Genomic DNA, 18,419 nt, shown 5'->3' on the forward strand with positions numbered 1-18,419 from the left:
ACGCAATAATCACTATACTCGGTGACAACTTAAGAACGGCACCGATGATGATGATGATGATTGCTATTGGTTTCCCCTTTGAAGCGGGGTGATGACATGTCATCTTACCAAAAAGGACTAATATAACCATATTTTACACTCTTGATTTAATACTAGCGCTGCTGAGGCCAGGCACTAAAGCTTATTAGGCCCGAAATATTTTCTTTTCCCTGTTACAGGTGGTAACTGTCCTAGGCAATATTCCCCTCTCTGCTTTTCATCCACCAGCATTCTAATCTTCTTTTCGTCCCCTCGACAGCCTTGAAGTTAACTTCCTCTGTGATACCCTTAAATCCTAGGGCTTCTGGAAGCCCAATATTCCCTTCATGTAGATTTGGATGGATACCCTCACATTCTAACACTATGTGCCGCATAGTTTCTGTTTCTTTTCCGCAGACCATACATACCCCATCATTTTGTGAATACTTCCCCACAAAACTCTTAGTTCGCAGGCAACCTGCTCTAGCCTCAAAAAGCAAAGCACTGCCCTGGGAATTATCGTAGAAATTTTCCTTTCTGATGTTCATTTTCTCAGCCCTGTACATCTCTAACGACGTTTTAGCTTCCATTTTTTCCCTCCATTTATTCGTTTCAATCTGCCTTGCCTCTTTTTTGGTTACCTTGGCTGTTTTGGATTCTCCACTGTTCTTTCCGTATTTCATCGTTAGCCTTCTAGTCTTTTTTAACCACTGCGTGTCCACGCTTTTCAAGTATAGGTACCTAAAAACCTTAGCTGCCCACCTTCGTTGATCCATTGCCCTCAACCTCATCTCAAAGCATATTTTACTCTGAGCTTCTCTAACTTCAAACGACGCCCAGCCCATATCTCCCTGAACTGCTTCGTTAGTTGTTTTTCCATGCGCGCCTAAGGCTAAACGTCCTACCGTTCTCTGGTTTACTTCAAGGCCTAAAAGAACGTCTGATTTTAAGCAGAGTACAGCATTCGCAAACGTGAGACCCGGAAACATTACTCCTTTCCACATTCTTTTTACTGCTTCATATTTGTTATACCCCCACAGAGCTCTATGCTTCATTATAGCTGCGTTTCGCTTTCCCTTAACCTTAAGTTGCTCCTCGTGAGTACTTAAGTAGTTATCCCCTTCGTTTATCCACACTTCCAAACATTTATATTCCTTCACTCTAGGTAATTCGCCTTGCTGGATGGACACTACATCGGTGATAGCGTCATTGAAAACCACTATTCCTGATTTTTCTGCACTGAAATTTAATCCGGGGTCAGTGGCTTCCTGGCCGCTAATATTTATTAGCCGCTGCATATCGGTTTGGTTATCAGCTAAAAGAACAATGTCGCCTGCGTATAACATTCCCGGAATATGCTGTTGTACCACTTCATCTTGCAGCATATGGGTTAGGCTAAACTTTACTTGACTTTCTTCCAGTTTCTTTTCTAACCCTGCCATGTAAAGCATGAACGGTATTGGGCTCAAAGGGCATCCCTGTTTCAGTCCCCGATGGATGTTGACCTGCTGGACGCATTTCTGTCCTTCGAAAGTAAGGTGCACTCTATTGTCTTCATAGATTGCTATAAGAAACTGTACTAACTAGTCATCTAATCCCTGGAGTTTCAGCATTCTCCACAGCCGTTCTCTGTTTACGTTGTCATATGCCCCTTTAATGTCCAAGAACGTAATCCATAGTGGTCTATTCTGTGCTTTCACAATTTCAATGCATTGCGTTATCACGAACAGATTGTCATCCAGTCGCCTGTCTTGTCTAAATCCATTCTGCAGTTCCCCAAGTATTTCATTTTCTTCCATCCATGCTTGAATTTCTGATTTTATCGCCTGCATTACGAATCTATACACCACTGACGTTACTGTGAGTGGTCTGTATGAATCAATACTGGCTTTGTCTCCTCTGCCTTTATATATTAAATTCATCCTACTTTCTAACCAGTGCTCTGGTATTTGTTTGGTTTCTATCACCTTATCTATTGCCCTCATAAACGATTCCTTACTTTTAGGTCCAAGTAGGTTTATCAGTTGCATTGGTATTCCGTCCGGGCCCACTGCTGTCTGCCGCTGTGCCTTATCACCGTAGCCGGATGTTTCTCCGCACGGCGCAAGTAGTGCGTAACTGGGAATATTTTGAACATAGCGTGAGCCGTTCCCGCAATTTTTTGGACGTAATATGCTTATATACGACTTCAGTGACGACAAACAAACTGCGTGAGACAAGACAGACGATATCACGCATTCATAGCAAACCCCTTTCAAAACGCGCGCGCACTGACGTCACGGGTCCGGCGCTTTGGCGGAGTGATACACTAGATGAGGTGGTGCCGTTCTTCAGTTGTAACCGAGTATAGGTAATCAGTACCTCCACCTTCCCTTCCATTACGCCGACGCAGCGCCAGACCTAAGGGAGGCCTAGGACGCGCTTGGTTGTTGTGCGCTTCGTTTGTTCCCGTCGCCGCCGAGGTCAGTCGTGTCCTGAAATTGGCAAATAAACGCTTTCTTTTCAATTAGTCCGCTTTGCCTCGCCATGCCACTTCAACGCCCCAGTCTTTACGCCCAGCCCTCACACTAAACACCACTGGCGATTGCTACAACTTTTAAAGCTACTTCGGTATCTCCAAGGTGTTTGAAAGGGACACTAAAACGGGCTGCAACACTAATTAATTCGCCAGATTGAAATCTAGGATGCATGGGCCTGTTCTGAGTTGCCTTTTTTCCGACTTATATGAAGTCATAAGAATAAAAAAAAAAGAAGGTGCGTTCGAAATTACCGTTCCCCTTTCACCATCCTCCCCGACGATTTGCCATCATCCGATATGACCACACACTTGCAAGTCTCCATGTACACGTGCATGATAAAAGCAATATTCTGTAATAACCCTAAAACATAAGGAAATCAAAATTTTGGAGGCTGAGGCTGATGAAAACACAAGGCAACCTGCTGTCACGTCATTAAGTTAGTTCGCGCGTCACCCACGGTAGCCGCGTGGTGTTGTTTTCTCGTCTACTGCGTATTACAGATAAACGAAGGCTCTAAACTTCCACTAAGTAGACAAACGATAAATTAATCGGCTTGAACTGAACCCTGCATCTCACATATGAATGACAAATTTTAAGGGAATGTTCACAGCCCGTGGCTTTAAAAAAGAAGAAAGCAAAAGAGCACGTGAATGTGTTATATCTGTTTTCTCCCCTCATAGATTTACCATCAAGCTAGAGTGGGAAAAAGAAATAAAAAAAAAGGTGTCGAAATCGGAAGCCCATTACAGCGCATAGCACCGAAGCTTCGCGCATGCGCAAACGACGGGGGTTGTTCGGCGTACTCCGAGCCGAGGACGGCCAACCGGGTTAGACGAGCGTCCAAAAGAGTTCCGTCGTAACAAAAGGCGACACTTCGCATAGAAGGCCCGGCAGATTCTGAACCTAAATGCAATTCCCAATGTCTGCCGAACGGAGGCTGCCATTCGCGCCTCCCCTTTACTACCAACCTTTTCTTTTTCCTTCGTTTCGGGCTTTGTGCAGGCCGGAGAAAAGTCGGTGCCGACAGATCGTAACGCTCTTCGCAAACGTCTGTCTACGCCGCCCGCTCCTTCCGCTCCGATTGCCTTTAGGCCTTACCTTTGTCTCCTTCTGTCGCCGCCTCTTTCTTTCCGGGCACAAAACGCGATGCCGTGAAGCGAGCCTGTCGTTCTGCAGTCCTTGCGTATAGACGAGGTTCAGCGAGCAGGCCAGAAAGACGTTGTTCAGCTTTTACGTCGCCCCCTCTCACCCCCCCCCCCCCCCCTTCGATTCGCATGTGTTAACTCCGTGTTTCTTCTACTTATTCCCCCTTTTTCAATAGCTATACGAAATGCTTCATGTTCCTTTGCTACCACTAGCATTCGTCAATTCCGTCCTATTCCATCGTCAAAGCCATAGGTGCCCGGTAAAAAGCGCAAAGGCTCATGGGTACAGTGTTTTCTCCCGCGGAGTGCCGCCACTTCCGGTTCGGGAGCTCTCCTGGCCTCGCGTACGCCGTCGCCTTTCACGCGCGTGTGTGCTTGTTGTTTATCTGTTCCCACCGGGGGAAAAAACGCTCATGTATCGGGAATTCCATAATAACAACGATTGACCCTACTAGGGGTTTATCTGACAGGTAAGCAGCCTTTGACAAATAAACAACACGCACACGCACGCCTGAAAGCCGCCGGAGTACGGGAGGGCCGGAGAAACGTCGAACCGGAAGTGGTAGGAGCAGACGACGTACCCGTGAGCCTTTGCACTTTTTTTTCCGGTCACCTATTCAGAGCTGAGAACGGGGGACAAAATACCATGTGTCATGGTTGCTGCCCCCTCACTCCCTCGGCGGAAGAAGAAAATAGGGAGATAAATTAAGGAGAAATAGGGAAGTTTCCGAAGTTGCATAGGAAGCTGCATTCAGGACAGTACCGGCCTCCGTATACGTACCGCGCCGGCTTCAGTGAGAGGAGGCGGTGCACGGTTGCCTAGAGAATCTAATTTTGACCATCGAATAGACCGAACGGACGTAGCGACCGCGTGAAGACCGCACTATATAGACGTAAAGGCCGTGTCCAGGGATTTCATTTCTCGTCGAAGTGGTTCCAAACGGCATTTCCTCATACTTTGGATCCTTTTAGATGGAAGTTTATATTCTGACGAAAGATAAGGTCTATATAACTCACACACGGAGAAGGCGCGGGCGACCGTATCGTACAGTGTAGATAAGTATTTATATAAAGATATGAAAGTGAACAAGACTCTTTCTCGTTGCTTCCTCATTTTGCCTTCTCTCTCCGCCGCCACCTCCTGGTTTTGTCTCTCGAGCGTTCTTCCCGTGCTGTTTCTTCCCCATCTTCACGGTCCGGGTCATTCTGTCACGTTTTTTCCCTTTACTTCCTGCTTTCGTGCGGCCTTTCGAAAAGCCCGCCTCTTGGCCTCCGTGCTGCAGTATGCCTGTAGAGGACGTCATTTTACAAAGTCCCCCCCCCCCCCCCTTTTTTTTTTTCTTGGCTCTGTTGCTCGCAGAAAAAGCAATCATCGTTCCTTTTTTTCTCTCTTCACCCCAGAGGCCAACGGCGCGGAAGGCACTTGCACGCAGACACGGACACAATAGAGAGGAGGAACATATATACGTTTCGTAAGATGTGTACAGGAATGACGGAAAAAAATCAACGAATCAAGAGACACGCCACGGAGACCTCAGAGAAAGAGACGCAGCCAAGACAAGAACCGAAAACTGAGAGATCACACTTAAAAAAAAACGCAACAAGGAGCGAAAGCAATGTTGAGATATCACGATATCTGAAAAATAGTGAGCAAAAGGAAAGGAATATTGGGAAAGACAGGAGGATGGGGAAGAATGAACGATAAAATTGCAAAGGGAGAAGACGAGTTCAGTTGGTGTACGAAATATGAGCGGGAAACCCGGCTCAAGGAGGGAGGGTGGAAGATGGGGAACGGGGAAGAGACGACGCGCCCACGACGGCTCTCGGTTGGTCTGTCTCTTTCGGTTGGTCGGAGCCTCCTCCGAGAAAATTCGCATTTCAAATGCGGCTCCACGGCTCTCTTTCGCCCACGCCGCCGCCTCCAGCCTCTTCCGCTCCCCCTTCTCCGGTGCTCCTCGGCCACGGGTTCGAAGAAGTCCTGTGCAAGGAAGGAGAAAAAAAAAAGAAAAGAAGAAACTTAAGACAGAGATAAAAAAAAAAAACGTTCTTTTGCACAACAGCAGAGATGTAGCGGACGGCTTCAGGGACCGAGCCGCTCGCGGCCCGGTTCAGCGGAGTTTCCACCCCGTAGCCAGGCGTTTTTCCCAGAGGCATTGGGTTCCTTTCAGCCGGCACCGCCAGCAACTGCCGCCCCTTCAACACTCTGAAGTCGCCCCGGTTTCGAGATTATTTTCGGCCGGGACGACCTTTCCTCTTGAGTCGCGAATTTTCACTCCTATAGGCCTTATTTCCCCGCCCCGGTCTTCGGTAGGCAGGACAGCGCATAGAACTGCCCGGTATATAAAAAAGTGCTCCACCATCCGCCGCTGGACACCAGGAGAAAAGTTTCGCGAGATATCATGCAAGTTGGGGACTCTGGAGAAGGGCGGTGCCTTCACCTAGCTTATCTGACTTCCTTGGGGAGGCGGCGACCAGCGGGTGAATCTCTCCGTTAGTTTTCGTATAATAATCTCTTTTTATTCGCGCAGGAGACGGTTTTGGTAAGGAAAGCTTTTCCGAGAAAGGGGGAGAACGGAGGGGTGTTTTTTTGTTGTAACAGGAATGGTGCATATAATGAGCTCCTGAAGGAATTATTTCTACCTCCCGTGTGAGCTGAGGGCATGTTCTCAGAGGTTGGGAAATTGGCCTCTTCCGAAAGGCACGACAGCTTCGAAGGTCTTAAAAATAAGAAAACCTTTTTTTAGCTCGAGTTGTCGCTTACGGGTCTACCGTCGAACTAAAAAAAGTAGAAAGAAAAAGCTTTTTGAGATTTCGAGATCTGTTCATAACGAAGGTGACGTGCATTGAAGTTAAAGCGAATTTCAAAAGGAATCAGTGAAACATCGATGCAGTTTCTTTTATTTGATTTCATGCCTTTAACTTCTCATTTGACATACTCCGGCTGTGTATTTATAGCTTCTTTTTTACCGGTATGCAGCTTCAGGTGTCAACTTAAAACAAGTAAAAACGTTGTTTGGAACCGCGTATCCAGTTTAAAGGCAGTGCAGACAAAGTAAAAGTTTGTTTTATTCGAAAGATTCGATGTTCTCTAGAGCCCCCAGCGCTTGTCCGCCAGCAAACTATGTTTCATTCACTGAGAAATGAATGATTTCAAGTTAAAATTTTGATTCTCCCGCCAAATCGTGTGCCAAATCATGTGTTTCGTGACGTCTGGGATGGCTTGTCAAGGACAGGTCTTCAAGCGAACGTTAGTGCGCTGTTTACTCTGTCGCGGAAACCGGGACGCCTTTTTTACCATTAGTCCTCCTAGATGGGGCCACCGTACTGCGCAAGACCGTCGTCTATTTCTGCTTTGTTTCCGACCGTATTTGCACCTGGCTTGTTTTTGTTACGGTAGGTAGTAATCGTTTTGTGAAACCTTGGGTATACTCGACAGACAGGGACACGTAAGGCAGTGTCGATTACGCCAATCGGCCTGTGTCGTGCTAGACTACCCCAAAGCGCCAGACTACTGTGCATCTATAACATACGTAATGCGCGCACTACCAACAGCAGTACGCAGTGGTGCTTCTATGTTAACGTGTGCGTTCGTAACTTCCATTGTTTACCGCAGCATTCTTACTGCTCTATAATGAATATGTATTACATTTAAGCGGAAATAGCTCACTCTGCAAGCTATAAACCCTGACTAACTTGCGCTTGCCTTTGCCGGCCTCAGCCAATCGCACAGCTGTGAATATTACGTCACAGGTTCTAGTGTGGAAAATGAGCTAGTGAGTCTCATGGTCAATCCCATTTTTTCTATATACTTATTTAGGTTATTTGAGCGAAGTTTACGTTATAAGTGGTGTCAGTATGATTCTAGCGAGGCAATCTTTCGAATGAACCAAACGTGTTTTGTCTGCATGGTCCCTTTAGGCGCTTTGGCAAACTACTCTTTCGAGACGAATTTTTCTAAGCCTCGAGACAGCCATTTTGCTTGCACATTTCACCGCGCAGCGTTGCTCCCAAGTTACCGTACAAATCATGCACGATTACTTCCTTTCTCCAAACGAAGCGCCAACACTCGCAGACGCCGCTCAACCCCCAGTCGGCTCAACGCCTTGCCTTGTCACATCGTTAACGCGAGAGGAAGCCAGCGGAGTGGCCGGGAGTGTTTAGCGCTCTCCATTCGAACTCGATGGCAGATGCCCTGAGGACGACAGGGAAGCCCTTGCGGCGGGAGTGAAGAGGGCCCTCGGCGACGCCAGAGCTCGTCGCGTGGGCGCCGTCCCGGTCCGGAGACGCGCCTGGAGGTGACAGGCCGGGCGCCGATGGCGAGCGCTGGGGAGAGGGGCGGTGACGTTGGCGGCGGGCGTCGATGAAGGGTGCTCTCGAAGGTCGGAGTTAATGAGAACTGGAGTGGGATGCGAATGCGACTACGCTGGTCTTCGCTGCCCGCCAAATGGCACGCGACGTCGCTTGGGACGCGCCCTTCACCCCGGGCGTGTACGTTTCCAACACGGCTTACGCGGCGCCTTTTGATACCGGATTTCGGGGCTAGAAGTCAGCTGCCCGAGGCAATGTTGACGGGGGCCGCGTGTCCTACATGCCAAGGCCAGCCCTGTTTCCCCCGCGCAAGCTTTGTTTCCTTTTTTTTCGGGTACTTTTGATTAACTGAACTGGTGGCTTAGTAGTCGGCCGTACTCTGCCTTTCGCGCCTTCATATGCAGGTTGTATTTAAAAACAACTTTCAGTTTACACTGTTATAGTGAAGTTGTGGGTGAGCTGAATCCTTTGCTTCATACATTACCTTCGAAAATGTCACGGGGAACATTTTGCTGAGAGCCTGCCTTGCCTTCAATAACGGCTTTACTCTGACTTTCTGAAAACACTTCGACCTTTTCCCAGGAAAATCATTGTAAAACTATTGGTGTTGCGAATTTTCTAATTCGCAGTAGGGTAACCTAAGCATTCGAAACTTGTGCATAGTGTTCTATAAAATTTCTACCGGTTTTGAAGTGGGAAGCCATTTGTACATGGTGCGAATTTACCTACGAATTCGCAGCTGCGACGCCGCTCGTGCGGCAAAATGATCTATTTTCGTTGCTGCGGCAATCTGCCATATGTTTGGAATGGCCAAACTTTTCCTGTGAATACCGTTTGGCATGTGACAATTTGCCGCAGCAACGAAAATAGATCGCTTTGCCGCATGAGCGGGGCCGCAGCAGCGAATCGGCAGGTAAATTCGCACCACGTATAAAAATGGCTTCACACGTCAAAACCGGTAGGAGTTTTATAAACACTATGCAGCGGTTTTGAATGCTTGTTGTCGAATTCTCAGATCCTTTACCATGTTTTCTACGCTTTCTTGAATGTATCCGAACAATTGCAGTTTTCGAAATTGGTATTTGCTACCGCCAGTTGGTTTACAACTGTATTCGTCGCCCCACTTTCGGTCGACCGCAGATGTATGCACACAGGTTGGCGTTTGACACTTGTCTCAAGCGCGCCGACGCTACGCTTGCTGCCATTACCTAAACCCCATATGCTGTGACCGCATACCGCAATTCCCCTCCTAAAGAAACCTACAAGTTCTTGGGCATGTGCATCCACCTCTTTCCGTACTCACCCCCCCCCCCCCCCCCCCCGGCCATACACCCACATTTCGTAGCCACTTATGACTTAAATGCCAACAGCGCCTGCCTACGTCATCGAGCGATATCATCCCACTCTAACCCTCCGCTACGCTTTAATATCTTCCCCCAGCTAACTTCATTTGCACATAACTATAACATAAAAATCAACATTTCCGCACCATTTCCGACTACCAACACAAAAGACGAGGCAGCGGAAAGCAAGGACAAAAAAGGAACGAGAGGCCGGCGGCATCCGCGAATCCAAAAGGCAGCTTTCCCGCCGGAAGGGAGACCACGTGGCGGACGATGAGCGCGGCCGCTTATTGCAGATACGACAAAGACACAGGAAGCGATCACCCCGCCGCTTTACCTCGGTGGATATATTCCCGCTCTCCCAGGAGGCCCTGCCGACGCCCGTTCCCTTTTTCCCGGTTGGCGCCTCTCCCGGCACTCGAGCGGTACGATGACAGCGCAACGCTGGCACACTCAGTCCTGCACGAGGGAAGAGGGAGAAAGGAGACACAAAAAATGATGAGTATGAGGGTACAAGAGCACACGAAAAGGCTGCAGAAATGTGATCGGGGGAAAACATCATATACAAAGCGGTCACAAATAGATACAGCAGCAGCTATTCGCCGTACGGAGCTGCTCAGAACGTTCCTCACTTCATGGCGCACACCAAAATATCGCTTAGTAAGCATTCAGGTTTCTCATAATTATTATCATTGCACGCTAAGACACGTTACTGCATTTCGGCCGTGTACATTAATCACCCAAACTGCCCTAAATACGCTACACAAGACCCATGCATGCCAAGCTGCAGCCGCCTCTTAAGCGTTTCGAATAACCATAAGCCTGCGTAACAATGACAACAGGCATAGAAAGAAGACGGCACAGTTTCAGTGTATTCTATTGTCCTGGTTGGAGATAAACAGCACCAGTGTGCAACAACTGCAAGTGACGTTGTTGCATACTAGAACGGCAAACAGAAACGTTCAAATAGGGCCTAATGAGACGACCTACAATTGAGACACCAAGCGTACCGAAATGGAGGTTTAAGGATTGCATCCGTGGATCGAGGTTTCTCGCTATAGTATTCAGGCAACACCCTTAATGCTCATTCATTTGTTAGTTACCGACATAGAAAGTGACCACATATTCAGGTTCCGCCACCCCTCGACGTTTACTGGATTTCCAAGTGTTGCTAAACCAGCCGCGCGGAGCTTGTGCTCCAACATGTCCGACTAACGGGATCTATCCAGGTCTGCTTCAGTTCAAGCGCACAAGGAAGGAGCAGTAAACAAACGTGTATGAGAAGGACAAAAAAGTTAGAAAAGAGCGGCCGGACGTTCCCGCTAAGTCCTCCGGAAGCAGGGCCATGACGTACTTCCGTTCCGGTGTGAGAACAGCTCATCCACGAGATGCGATAGAGGGGAAATAGAGAGAGAGAGAGGGAGAGAGAAAAGCGAGCGGGAAGTAGTGATTTCTCTCAACGGAAGAGAAGGCATCCGTTGAGAGCAGGCTCCCGCCGGCTTTTTTTCCCTCTCTGGCCTGACTGAGCGCGCCGGTGCACAATGCCCCGGGATATATCGCGCGCACCGGACGCCCGGGGAAGTCATATTTCATCCACCACGGCGACCCGGCACGCGCGCTTATAGATTTGGGTTCTTCTCCGTCGCTGTCATCAACCTGGCTAGGCGCGGCAGGCGTCAGATACGAGGAGGACGACCCCCTTCCTTTTCATTTCAAGTGCTCCTGGCCGCGGGCACCGCAGGCCAGGCCACAACGACGACGGCTCTTACCGCGGTGGTGGTGGAGGCTTATCTCGTTCGGGCCTTCACCTCCTCTCTCACCGCCCCCACCTTTCACTTTTCTCTAACGTCCGACCTGCGTCGCCTGCTGACAGAGCCTAAGGCGCTCGGAGATGGTTGATATGACGTCCTCCACAATGAGGGCGTCAAAAAATAATCGAGAGGGGTCGAACGATCTCTTTTTTTTGTAGGTGTGAACTATTTGCTTCTTTCCTGATATTTCATTTATTGTCCTACTATATCTTCTATGCCCGTAGCGCTATGATTCCTGCTGTAACGGGTTGAATGTGCTGTTGGGGCTTTGGGCACTGGGAGGACCTGTGACCACGGAAAATTCATTACTTTAAGTCACGCTTTGAGTTTGCGCGTGCGAAATGAGTCCCTGTCTTGAAGCCGCCACTTTTTTATCATCCACCGTATTCTTCTTATCAAAGTAATAAAGCAATCCAAAAGATATCGCACCGAAATTCGCTAAAAAAATTCGAGGTATACATTCGCTCAATCGCTTGAAAAACATCAGGCGTCACGGACGGTTTAAGTACAGCGAGCCTGTATGGCATGTCAAGAGTTAGTTCATTACCCTGCGACTGACTTGCTGCAATAATCTGTACGACCATGTTCAGAGGAAGACGTCGGCGTTCACTACTACACTACGCAACCACCCATAACGAACCGAGCCTTGCTTTTAAACTTCAAATAAAAACTCAGATTCCGCAACCAGTTTACCGCGATTCTGCATACTTATAACTGGTACCCGCTGGCCAAGTGTGATGTAGTTTATTATGTCGCAATGGCGTCAAAATACAAGTAACGGTCTTGAATCAAAACAAGATTTACAAGAGTATGCATGCCAAAGTATCGCTCGCTCTCTCCTATTCGCGACTCCAGGTTTGCGCACGCCACCTGGCGGATTGCGCAAGCACCTTAACTTTCAGGTCCGTTTGCTCTTTTCTCCATTCCGCGGCACTGGTGCAGTGCTTGCGGGAACGACGTACTTCCTTGGCTGCCGCTCAAGCGCCCTTCATTGACAAGCTTCATATATACAGTCGCGACGCTATCTTCAAAGTGGGGAATATACGTTCACGTGTAAAAAAAAAAAAAAGTGGCGCAGCTTGCACTAGTGGTGCAAGGCTGGAGAAACAGCGGAGTTGGGGGTCAACCTAGCTTTTCCGGTCTTGCTAAGTTTTGCAAGGTTTTGTTAGATTCTGCAATGTTCTTGCTAGGCTAGGCTAAGTGTTGAGGGGTGAGGCCAAGCTTAGACGGATTGCAAGGCCGTTTCGGTCGGTCCCCCACACTGACAGTGGATCCCAGGGGGGAAGAGGCTAGGTCGACCCCAGCTCCGCTGTTTCTCCTGTCTTGCACCACCAGTAGCCCAAGAAAGGCTATCACCTTTCAAATGGTATGGTAAGGGGTGCTCACACTTGGGCACTGCGAAAGCCGGCTTCACTGTTATAATACACCATCCGCGGTGGTGCACCCTTTACAGGCGGCGCAGTTTTTCTTTTTTTTTTTTTGCTAACGCCACCGAACCAAACTCAAGATTAAACAGCTCCGCTTAAGTTCACTTGTATGAATATCTTCACTGGCGCTTGTGCAAAGAAAAAATTGGTAGGGCCTGTTACATTCTTTGCATTTACTTTGTGCTCTCGCAGGTGGGAAAGTAATATAACAAATAGGTTCTCATCAAGACGCGTCAGCTGAATTCAGTTTCAGAAAAATTAAAGATAAAGAAAAAAAAAGGCACAACAAGCTTGCCAATGTGTGCAAACATTTGCTTCGACAAACATTTAAGAGTTGAAACATATGCTAATTTAAAATATGTTTTTTTTCTTTTTTAAACTAACTTGCCACTAAAAATCATGCTTATTATTTTACAGGTGATTTTGACCGGAGATACTAAAGAAATAATTAACGCGTATGTCGCTAGAAAGAGCACAGCCGACATTTTGATAACTGGAGATCGAAGACGCACAGCATTACCTGAACCAAGGAGACATGACGCGCTTGAAATCTCTAATTGACCCAATTTTACTCAACCCGGTCCTGTCGTCAATATTGCTACGTTTTATCTACACACTATTTCATTTTTTTATATTTTTTTAGCCTTACATTTGACTTCTTTTTTGCTTGTTTCGACAGATTTGGGTGTGTCGGCTATGTACAAGACCCCCAACAACCAGATACGTATGTAGCAGCCGTCCTCGCATCCGACACTGGGATACTCCAAACATCTGGAAGCATACAGTGCAAGACACCCACACAAGCCGAAGAGCTGGCCATTGCACTGGCACTTACGCTTCCGAAATGCCGCACGGTCCTCAGCGACTCGAAAACGGCCATACTCAACTTCGCTACAAACAACGTCAATAATACAACTGCCAGAATATGCTCCACAATATCATCAGGCCCCAACATTACCATCAAGTGGTTCCCCGCACACGCTGGGCAATTAGACACAGGACCGAACCGGAATGAAGAGGCAGACATGGAGGCACACGCGCTAACCAGCCGCGGGTCCCCACCCCGCCCCTCGATTCACCCGGCACCTCGGTCCAATGACAATGAATACTCCATCACCTCCTACGGAGACATTCTCCAGTGGTACAGAACAAATAGATGCCTCTTCCCCCCCCCCCCCCCCCCTTATCGAGACCTCACCCGCAAGAAAGCTACTACACTACGACAAATACAAGCACAGGCTATATGGACACCCGTACTGGCACGACACATATGCCCCGCCGTATATACAACAGACATCTGTCAACAATGTCAACAAGCAAGAGCCACCCAGAGACACTTGCTCTGGAACTGCACCCCCCCAGACCGCCTAGACGAAGCAATGCCTCCTGCCATGCGCAGCAAGATCACAAGCCAAGACCCTGGAGACCAAAGAGACGTGGTCCAGCACGTGCTGGACATCCTGACGAGACAGCAGCCGAAAACGTCACCCTCACGGGTTGGCATGAGTAGGCTGCCGCTCCAGGCTGTCTAGCACGCCCGTCTCACCCCACCCCCCACCCCATGCCGGACTGTCAATAAAGTTGTTTCTCTCTCTCTGGACATGAGAGGGGCCAAAATGAGTTAAAGAAGCTAGGACACAAAAACGAACGCAAACACTAACAAACGCAGATAAGCACACAAAAACTGAGAGACGCATATGTTTGCTGCACAGTAATGCGAACTGTGCATCAGAATAGACGTTTCATGCGATGAAATAAAACAAATGTGAGTGAATAAGGCTACACATTTTGACGCGGCTAGCTGTGATCGCCAGACCCCCATGGGAGAAAGTATATCAGCTGCAAATAGCCCGAAATAGCAGAAAATAAGCCACAACATACCTACCCCTACGGACGAGAGTATGCTACTCGCCAATATGCAAAATAAGGAAAATAGCAGTTAGGCAGTTGTGTTGCACACTTGAAACATATTCAACGCAATCCAATCACGATAGCACATGTGGTTTTAACCACTTGTAACTTCTAGTCTCTCCGTGACTTCATACCACCTGTTACTTCAATCCGATCCAATGCCGTTCAAGCCACGTTCATTCTACAGCATGTAGGGCGTTCTAGCAATCGCGGCGTTCGCAGCAACGTGTGATGCGAAGACATCACATTGCTACTACAGCGTCCACAGCAGCGCCGCGCCCATTCTGTCGGAGTGATTTCAAATTACGCGCTCATCCCCACCGTACGGTGCACTGTAGGGAAACAGCGTCGACCACAGCAACAAAACCACTCTCTCCACATGACATCATTCAACCACATGTTTAGCTGTTTGCTAGGGCGATGCGCCGCCACGTGCCGTCACAAAAATGCTGGGCGAGTAACGTAAAAATGTTTCACGCTAAAAATACAAAAAAAAAACATGGGGGTAAGCACATCTGCCGTGTAACGTTATTTACATACTTTTACGCCAAAGCAAAAGTATTTTATTAATACAGGCATGCTCTGTTGCCCATGTTGCTGGGACATTCAAAGCGTATATCGAGGGAAAACCTCTTGCAGGACATGCGGGCGTAATATTTAAACTTATGGGAGCTATGCCCTGCGCGAAGCGTATAATATTTTCCCCACAATATTAAATTTCAGGCAATTGGAGGCATATTCCTAAACTTATAATTCCTGCAGACGCTACTCCGCCCGGCAGAAAAGGAGAAAAAGGTCTGTGGTTTGACAGGGTGCGGTCACTGCCTGGAGATCTCGCGAGTCCCAAAGGACGCAGTGTAGTTATGATTATCCTGTCGTATTGTCACAGCTAGCGCTGAAAAAAAATATTGTAAAGTTTTCTCAAATTCATTACCCTCCGTATGTGCGTAGTGCTTCGCCGCACTAAGACCCTTCACGCAGAAAAGCTAGATTTACAGGGGACATTTGCAAGCGGCAAGAAGAAGCGTAAGGAACGGGAGGCAGAGAGGCGAAACAGTTTTCAGGACGTAATTGTGGTTGGGATGGGCGAACTCTCGCACTACAGTTAGTCTTTGGCTGTCGAACCTTATTCGTGCAGAAAGCGGGAGAGCGGAGGTCGGAAGTAAGGCTCGTTGCAGTGAACACAAAGCAAGTAAACGAAAAAGAATTAACCAGACAAAAAAAAAAAAAAAAAGACGAAACACTTCAAAGTGCAAGCGCATCCCATATAGATAAGAAAGATCAGACATTTGAAGCAATAATTTGACCAATCCCATACTTTTAATTCTAGAAAATTTGAAGGGTCAAGCAGTGTCATACAGATGTGGAAAATAGATCTCTCTGCATGTGCCGTAGAAGCCCGAACTCTTGACGGGGATACCGTTGGTAGTTTAGCCTTTTTGCCGTTTTTAAAAGTAAATTTAGGTTTTATACACAATAGCTGGGGCATTCTTATCTGTATCAGTACCTGATAATTTAGAAATTCGAACGCATCTCGGATGCCCAGAGATCAAAAATAAGAAAAGAGTACACAGACATTTGAAACGCGTATAAAAAACAGACATTTTTTTTTAAATTAGACCCGTCGCTGGAACATGAAAATTGTTCATTTGTTGCGTGTTTCAACAAAACTTCCCGCAAGAAGCAATATAAAGTGCCTTAAAGAGACCCTGCAACACTTTTTTCAATTTTTCTTGAATTCTTAAATGCTTGCAGAACGTAGTCATTCCACACACCCAGTACTTAGATTAGGAGGTAGCAAAGTACTTCAGCCATAAATTACTGCTCTATGCCCACCAGATAACTTGCAAACTCGCTCAAAATATTTTTCTCTCTTTCCCGATCTTGACGTTCTTCGACGGCTCAATTACATCACTAAGGCCATGTAGCGGCTGTTGGCCGGTTTCCCTTCAGTTGCAGCAATGAACGCTTTTCGATAGCAACTTTAAAAATAAAGCCACAAGAACAAAGCAGAAACGGAAGGCGTATCTGGTACGACGAGCAAATCACGCAGTGCCGCTTCGTGCTGGCGATAACTATAGCTTTTGCAGTGCTTACAGATGCGAAGGAAAGAGTGAAAGCGTTTATCGAAAGTGTTGCAGGGTCTCTTTAATCTTAACGTGCCTTTTTGATGGAAGGACAACTACAAAAACATCAAACTTAAAACGGAAATAACTAGTACAACAGGCTGATACCAAAGTTTTCTGAGACCTGTGAAGAATAAACGACGAATTTTCATGGTAAGGACAGACACGTATGTCATTACATGAAACTAAGTGATGCCCTGAATTATCATAAGGATGCACTCGACGTGGTTTCCGGCGCTCTCTACTCCTTGAAAGCCAGCCTAAAAAGTTTTACCCGCACCGAGTGACGTATGACAAGAAACACGTTCTTGCGCAACTCTCCTGCGCAAAGCAATGGCGCCCGTACCTCGAACCAGAAGCTATTCGGAAATGAATTTAAGCCCTTCAAAGTGTTAATATTGACAAAACATTCTTGAAGCGAGGGAGTCAGTGCACCAGCAATGTATTCGCCAAGCTATCTGAATGAGAAAAGGAAGAAAGGACACGCATGGCTAACACGGAGGAAAAACCGAGAGTGAAGCGAACCACAATGCCGGCAGACGTCTACTCTCGATCTGCGACGAAGACAAACACGCTCCCCTTGCGACAAAGAAAGCGAATCACGGCGCGACAAAAAGAGGAAGACATCGAGTCGGGGGAAACAATAAAAGGGAAAAGCAAATAGAGAGGGCGACGACGCAGCTACCCAATACGCGTTTAAGTCGGCATTCATCCATATTCAATGCAGTCGCATTATCTAGGCCCTATCTCCTCCGGCGCGTCTGCCGCCCCCTCTGCGCTTGATGCCTTCTTTCTCGTCGGAGTCTACTGGTGCAGTGGGCGCGCTGGGTGGGATCTGGTAGCCTGTGATATCGAGGGACACGTCAGATGCTCGGTCCCTGTCCGATGGTGCCTGCTCGGCAGCGGCAGAAGCAACAACAACAAAAACGGGAGAAAGGGGGGAATACGGAGCCGCTGGTTTCTAAGACGAGCTGCTGCCTTCCACTGCCTCCGGTCCAAGTTTTGTCGATCTTTTGGCGACCGGAGTGGCGTAGTAGAACCTTCTTTGCGTTCGGTCAACCCCGAAGCATCGCGACGAGACGGCGATCTCTTTCCCCTCTTGCCTTCGAATGCGAGCTGTCCGTGGGGCCTAGGCGAACACGCCTGGGCACAGTGCACCTATTTGCGCTGTGTAGGCCCCGCAGACGATCAGGCGTTAACATGTTGACGCGGCGCTGACAGCTGGGGAGCTGCCTGCCGGCGAGTAAGAACACACTCCTATACGCCATTCGTCTAGCGTTCGCCTCAAGTACCTTTCTTCTCTTTTTCCGCGTGTTTTTCGGGTGTGATCAACGTGCCTAAATGGCCCTGAGGCATTTTTATGCAATTCATTAAGTGATACTTTTCGGGGGGACAACAGTAATGATCCTTCAACGCAAAAATGCGACACGAGAAACGCATAAAAAAGTAGAAACGGACTCGACGTTTGATAGCACCGCATTCACTTTTTGTTGCTCAAAGTATTCTCTCAAAAGATTAAAAAAAAAAAAAACGTTTTGACAAAAGTTTGATGTGGGTAACCCACCTCGACGGGCACTACCTGGCCTACACGTTAAAATAGGAGTTTTGTACGCGCTGGTAAGCCTTACAGGGAGCTTTCTCATAACCGAAGTATCGTTAAAGTCAAAGTACTGCATCTTAACAACCAGCATAGCGAAACCCCAATGTCTGGTATGCTGTGAGCCGCTTTAGCGAACTTCTCTCCAAAACAAGTTTCTTCTTGGCACATGCAATGTGCGGTTTGCTTGTCTACGCCGATACCCTGAAGGCCG

The 18,419-nt window shown here is 47.8% G+C and overlaps 2 protein-coding genes across 2 annotated transcripts in view; one reads left to right on the forward strand and one right to left on the reverse strand.

The window, feature by feature from the left end:
• Positions 1 to 5,020: 5,020 nt before the first annotated feature.
• LOC144153157 (uncharacterized) overlaps positions 5,021 to 18,419 on the reverse strand; it is a 183,413-nt gene continuing 170,014 nt past the window's right edge. Inside the window, exons 6-7 of the mRNA XM_077684807.1 lie at positions 9,671 to 9,792; positions 5,021 to 5,660 (exon numbers count right to left, since the gene is read on the reverse strand). Coding sequence (XP_077540933.1) covers positions 5,194 to 5,660; positions 9,671 to 9,792 — 589 coding nt within the window. The 3' untranslated portion in view covers positions 5,021 to 5,193. The remainder of the gene's footprint in view (positions 5,661 to 9,670; positions 9,793 to 18,419) is intronic.
• On the forward strand, positions 10,679 to 14,103 carry LOC144152367 (uncharacterized). Its single transcript, XM_077683637.1, has 2 exons — positions 10,679 to 10,683; positions 13,251 to 14,103. Exons 1-2 carry the CDS (start codon positions 10,679 to 10,681, stop codon positions 14,101 to 14,103), a joined length of 858 nt encoding a protein of 285 aa, XP_077539763.1.

The sequence above is a fragment of the Haemaphysalis longicornis genome, unplaced genomic scaffold (assembly GCF_048455015.1).
Source record: "Haemaphysalis longicornis isolate Haplotype H1 unplaced genomic scaffold, Haemaphysalis longicornis Haplotype H1 scaffold_9, whole genome shotgun sequence".
NCBI lineage: Eukaryota > Metazoa > Arthropoda > Arachnida > Ixodida > Ixodidae > Haemaphysalis > Haemaphysalis longicornis.